This window comes from Gopherus evgoodei, chromosome 4 (genome assembly GCF_007399415.2).
Source record: "Gopherus evgoodei ecotype Sinaloan lineage chromosome 4, rGopEvg1_v1.p, whole genome shotgun sequence".
Taxonomy (NCBI): domain Eukaryota; kingdom Metazoa; phylum Chordata; order Testudines; family Testudinidae; genus Gopherus; species Gopherus evgoodei.
The window spans coordinates 106,323,264-106,329,947 of record NC_044325.1 but is presented as its reverse complement, the minus strand read 5'-3'; the positions used below and the strand labels follow the sequence as shown (position 1 = coordinate 106,329,947).

Here is a 6,684-nt window from a genome sequence, read left to right as displayed (position 1 = left end):
TGCAAAACCCAGAATAGGTCAATAGGTGGATTTATAAATATAGATCTTGTTCTTTGTACCTAAAGTCATTTTTTGAAACAAATAATGTCAGACCAGTAACCTTCACTGTAAATAATGTTTAATGTAATAGACACACAATACATTGAAGTATAAATTTTTATTCTGTGAATAAATGTCTGAACCAAAATATCTGTAAATACTTGAACTAAATATAATTTTCAATACAACTATTCAGTTCATAGTCCAAAGTCATAAGGTCTGTTAAACAACTTACAAAGAAGCTTGCAGTTCACAGCCCATTTGTCCAACATTTCAAAAACATACAATTTAAAAAACAGTTCTGAGAAATGAAATGAAGAGAAATTTTTTTTCGCAAGCGTAGCTGTCAGATTCCAAAGTAACTGAGCTAAATTCTGCCCTGTGTAGCCCACTGCAGCTCCTTGACTTCAGTGCGGTTGAATACATATATTTTAGAGCTGGTAACAATTTTCGTGCACAAAATTTTCCTGTTAAGAACTATGGTTTCATTAAAACTGAAATGTTTTAATTGGAAACTGTCAATTCTTATTTAAGAAACAAGAGGGGTGAGATAATATCTTTTACTGGACCAACTTGTGTTGGTAAGACAGACAAGACCAACAGGGCTACAACTACATTGCATACAATTCTGATTTAAAATTGGAAAGGCAAAACAAAAGGGGTTTTTTTAGAATCAATGTCCTAAATGAAAATGTTTAATTTAAAAATTTAAATGCCATTTTGTTTCTTTTCGGCTAAAAATACAAAACAAAAAAATATTGTGTCTAACTGGTCAATTGAAAATGACAGTTTTCATTTTGTTTTGTCTTCAAATGTTTGGGGTTTTGGTTTCCAAAAAATAAAACAAAAAAAATGGAACACAATTTAGTAAAAACCACAGCCGCCAGCTTCCTCCAGGCCCCATGGGTGCTTGAACCCAGCTCTGCCCCAGGCCCCGCCCCCACACTTCTTTCCATCTCCACCCTGCCCTGTTTTCTGCTGTACACAGTCTTGAGGGCTGTTGACTAAGTTTGTATTGGGAATCAATACATTACTTGTGATCCAATATGTGGCTGGTGTAAAGGGTTGTTTGGCTGTGCTTTTCTATGGATTTTCTCCCTTTGTACTATGCCCTACTATAAACATGTCCTGGTTCACCATGGCACCTTTACTATTATTTCTGCTCTCCCTGAGTCAGCGCTGAAGTATTTGTATTCCTTCTATACGCTCTTACTGACTAGTTGCGCTTCCAAAGAGTTGGATGTACTCCAAAGCACTCTTCAGCCTGTGCGATACTGGGAGTACACTGCAACAAAATACCTACAGCTGGCCCATGTCAGCTGACTCGGGCTTGCTGGGCTCAGACTGCAGGGCTATAAAATAGCAGTGTAGACATACAGGTTCCCAGAGTCAAATTTGTGTTAAACTCACCAAATTATTCCAGTCACACACATAAAAATCTGGAAAAAATAATATTTTTATTGACATCTTTGAAATTAAATGTTTCAGTTTTTCAATTCAAAACAAGTTTGCTTTGACATTTAATTCAATTTCATGAAAAAACAAACATTTTAGAAAGCTCAAATTAAAAACAAATATTTTCTTTTAGGTAAAAAAAATTTTGTTTAATCTGAAACAAAATTTTATTTTTTTAACTCAATTCAATTTTGTAAAATTTTTGGTTTGGGTCAACCTGAAATCAATTTTTCAGAACTGCCACACAGATGACCAAAAAAAAAAAAATTAGTTATTCACTCAGTTCTATTTCATGTGATTCTGGCAAACTAAATTCCACTTGTACCTACTGACAAAGTAGCGCAAAGTGGTGTTCGTGCACATAAGAAATGGATTTACTTAATTTTTATTGATAGCTATTTTTGGTGCTTATATAAACATCTCTTTGGCATTACACAGGCATAAGATGTACTAGTGAATTCTGTCCTCTCTTGGATGTTACATGTTTGTCAGTAGAATGATGGCATGCAGTTTGTACCTATCCATTTTTGAATGCAGCTGTTGACTTGAACACGTTATGGGACAAATTCTACTATTAGCTACATGAATGCAAATACAGAGTAATTGGCATTAGCCAGAGCCAAAGAAGTGAGGCTTACATCGGTGGAACAGAGCAGAATATGGCCCTTTATATGCAATTTTGGATTATAAGGATAAATTATAACAATATCTTAATAGGATCCTGTAGTAAACTCTATTACCCTATGTGTTGCTATTCAGTTAAATGGTTTACATCCTCAGTGATGATTTCACCATTTAATGTGTCAGTTCAAATATGTATTTGCTTTTAGTGAGGAAAGTGTCAGAGTCATTGGTATAATACAATGAAACCTTTACGAAAGACCAATCCTTACAGTGCAAGGTCACATCTTAAAGGGCTGCCTCAAAATAGTCATGGTATACTAAGTAGAATTAATCTCCACTCATATAAGAAAAGCATCTCTGTAAAGCATCTGATTTTTGTCTGAACTTTGAGTGGTTGCTTAAAGCAGCGGTCACTGCACATGTGCTAATATTTATAAAAGGTATGTTAACCCTTATCCAGGATAAATGCATGGTTGACCTAAGACATCAGCAAGAAGATGTCAGCAAAGAAACTTCTTCTACACTACTACACATCTGGAAGTGAGCTGGACTTTGTCATACATAGGATAAAAGATGGAAGCATCTTTCATGAAAACTGGGAAGATGACAATTTAGCACTTTCACAGTGCCTTTCATTCAAATATTGAAACACTAAACAAATAGTAATGGATTAAGCCTCATAACACTTCTGTGAGGTAAATTCAGGAAGTAGGGTTAGGTAGGGTTTCTCTTTACCTTTTTTTTGAGGGGGGAGAGGGCAGGGGGGGATACTAGCACCAGAGAGTTGCCTACCACAAGTTATTCAGAGCAGTATTCACAAACAACTACAAAATGTCAAACACAAATCTTCCTGAGTTACAGAGAGACATAGAAGCAAAAAGACTCCCATGACATTGCTGAATGAAAAATTTCAAAGTTCAAACATTTTGGTTGAAAAAATTCTCTATGTAAACAGAATAACTCAGGGTTCAGTCAGAGTTATAATTTGTTTACCTGTTTTTTAAAATATATGCACACATACTTTCAAACAAGTATTGGCTTGAATCACTTAAAAATATGTCCGGGGCTTATGCACTACAGGAATTCATGTACAACTATGGAATGCAAATCCATTTTCCTTGTGTGACATGCTAAGTTATTTGCAGATATCTAAACATTTTGTACAGAATCAGGTATATTTTTATACATATTTTTACAAACTAGCATTTTCCAGGATTTTTTAATTTCATATAATTAAAAAATAGAAAAGAATTACCTGTAACTATATATCCTGTAAAGGACCATATTTTTAGACAGCCTAAACCACTTCTCAAAAAATCTCAGAATTCAGCCTTGAAAATGTGGCTATTTGATTTCTTACATACCTTCAGTATCTAATCCTGTGCAGATATTTCCACAGTTCTGTTTATTAAAAAAATAGGACCAAATCTTCAACGTATCAGCAAATCAGCATAACTCAATGGAGACTTGAGAATTTTGTGCCCAGATAGTACTGTTTCTATTGTATTCAAGTTTATTTTTGCATTTTTAAGCATCAATTTTTGTAACATGAGTGCATTAAGCTAATAAATCTTTTGGGCAACTTAACAGTACTGTAATTACAAAGAAATAGTGATAAAATGTCAGAACATTTAAAATCAAGCGACAAAATTCTCCCTAGTTATCATGATGCACCAGTGTAATCAAGAAGAAAATCTGATCCCAAATCTAAAATGACAACAGTTATAACAATAATAATTTTCTTTTCTGTTGACATGTCCATAAGTATTGCAGAAAAAAAAGAGCGAGGGGGAAGGATTACTTGCTCAAACCACTGATACAAGATTGCTTTTTCTGATTCTTTTCCTCTACATACAAGACTTTAATAGTTTTTAAATAAATTAATCACAAAAATAATATTTTTAGAACTACATCATTCTGCGTGTGTTAGTTCGATTGCTTTCGGAGGCTATATTTAGTCATTTATACAAAGCTCTCTTCCATATTTGTGCAGAGCAAAAAGGAATCCACAAGTCTAGGCTTTACCAACTGCTGGAAATCTGAATCCTCAAGGCCATCAGGACTCATAACTGCTAGTCTTCGTAAGGCTGCCTGTCAGAAACAATGACAGCACAATTAAGGATTAGTAAATTCTTCACTTTAAGTCCATAACATACAGTGCCTACCGATAATGGTCAATACTTGAAACTGACCCCCGTGCACAGGGTCAACATATGGCCTATGTACTAGACTGAACTGTCCACTCATCCACTTAAATCTCTCTCTCAATGTGATTATGAAACTGTTCTTTTGAATGCATTACACTGAGTGCATGACCTGTTGTGTGATCTTTGGCAAGTCATTTCACTTTCTATGCCTTTGTTTCCCCTCCCTATTGACGGCCAGTAGCCCACTGAGCATCAATAATTTTGTGAAATATATGTATAGATATTTAAGGAGTTGTGAGACTGTACTGAATATTATGTTCTTAAGGCTGATAACCAGGAGTTGACATGTCTCAGACAGGTTTCTTTCAAGTAGAAGGTAACACACACTTCTCTCTCTGGTCTTGTATATATTGGGCATTGTATGCAGGGGTGAAAGCAATTTAAAGGACTTACTGGTGCGCAGATCGGCTGGGGTCCTGGGCAAGGTGAGGTGGGCGGCTCTGGGGCCCTGGAAGGGGCAGGGCCTCAGGCAGAAAGGGCGGGACTGGGGCCAGACTCCCCCAGCCAGCCCTTCAGCACTGCCTAGCCCAGGCCATCCAGGGCTCCTGCAGTGATTTAAAGGGCCTGGGGCCCGGGATAGCTGCCCATTTCCCCGGCACACACCCCATGTCAGCGGCTCTGCCGGTATATTGCTTTAACATCAACTGTGTACCCGTTGCCACTTTCTTACCGATATGCCATACTGGACCATGCCAGCTTACCTCACTTCTGATTGTATGTCTCACACTGGATTACTGTTTGCATAGTGAGCCAAATGCTCACCAAGAGATTGTGAAATCTTCAAGAGAGGAAACTGGTAGGATGAAATAAAAAGCATGAGGGGATCCTCTTTATGAGTAAATACAATGGATTGTTGTGGTGTATCAGGATGTGCAGAAATACACCCTGGATCTTTCACTGAGGTATAAGCTAACAGCATGTTTGTCTTATGAATGGAGGTCACAGCCAATTTGGCTGTAAGACACAAAGGACTTTGGGAGAGATTTCTCTACATGAGAAAAAAGTGCCTACTTAATTCTAGGTTTTAGAATGCATATTAGGGTTTGTTTTATATGTAACTGTATTTTAATATTTGTCCTTGCTGTCACTTGAATCTCTATCCTTAGTTAATAAACTTCTACTTGTTTGCACTATAACCATATCTAAATGGTGTGTGTTAAGTGGAGTGGCGAGCTGAGGCAAACTGTGACTACTGTGAGTATCCATGGGACCAGGGGCAGGGCACTCCAGAGAAACCCTCAGCAGGCTCAGGGGTCGGAGTGTGCCTATCTCTAATAGGCAGAATGGCCATTGGGACTGGGGAGCTGACCCCCAGCAGGCATAGACAAGGCTTCCTCACACTAAAGTCAGGTGATAGAAAGGTGCCTCACAACCATGGGTAACCCAGGAAGCATGACAAAGCCTTATTGAAGAACCAGTCCTTGCATTTAGATGTGAACATGGTCTAGTTGGAACTCCGTCTGCTCTTGTCCTCTAAGGCATTCCATAGTCATGTTTACTCACTGACGGTGCTCTGCCCCCATGGCAAGAGTCTTATTCTGCACTTTGACAGTACACATTCTGGCTTCATAATTACTGAAGAAGAGAACTGATGGTATTGAACCCTGTGACATTCAATATGAGGAGACGTATGTCAGGATTCATTCTGATCTATCTTAGAGGAATGAATGAAGCTAACATAGTGCTGGCTTCTCCTTCTCCTGACAGGTCGTAAGCAGCACCCTACAGAATCAATGGCAGTAAGGAGGTCCAGCAATATCTATTATACACAAAAACTATATTAAAGAAAAGTTAAAGTTGCCAAGTCAAGCACTCAAAAGGGGTAGAAAAAATAGTGCATGATCATGTAATTAAAAACCATATCATAATGCCTGCACACCAGGGTGCTGTTTAAGATTGTACATGCAACTTTAAATTTTGGCATTTCCTAACTTTTAAGTACTTAACTTTGCAACCTTAAACGTTCTTTAAGCATATTTTTTGTGTGTGATTCTCTGGATTTTTAAAAAAGCAAACTGAAAATACAGAAATTACATCAAGTGGAATCATACTGGCCCCTAGAGGCATCAGCAACAGAGTTCAATCCTTTAGATCCACCGCCTAGACTTCTGGCACTTGAGCGAATAAAGTCACTAATAGCAGTAGCAAGTTGTCATCCTTTATGTATACAAGTGACTAGTGGGGGACAAGACACATTTTGTGGATTTAATGGACATTGTCAGCAGCAGAGGAAGGTTCAGACTCAGGAATCTTGGGTTCAATTCCTGGTGATGGAAAGGAATGTACTCTAGTTCATACAGAGCCTTCTGCCTCTCTTCCTCACAAGCCTGATCCATTGTGTCCACATCCTCTCCAGCCT

At 37.8% G+C, this 6,684-nt stretch overlaps 1 protein-coding gene across 1 annotated transcript in view; it reads right to left on the bottom strand.

Annotated features, from left to right (window-relative positions):
• Positions 1 to 4,066: 4,066 nt before the first annotated feature.
• The window catches only part of INSC (INSC spindle orientation adaptor protein), a 125,005-nt gene continuing 122,387 nt past the window's right edge, over positions 4,067 to 6,684 (bottom strand). The window contains exon 12 of the mRNA XM_030562620.1: positions 4,067 to 4,209. Within this exon, the coding sequence (XP_030418480.1) occupies positions 4,081 to 4,209 (129 nt within the window). The 3' untranslated portion in view covers positions 4,067 to 4,080. The remainder of the gene's footprint in view (positions 4,210 to 6,684) is intronic.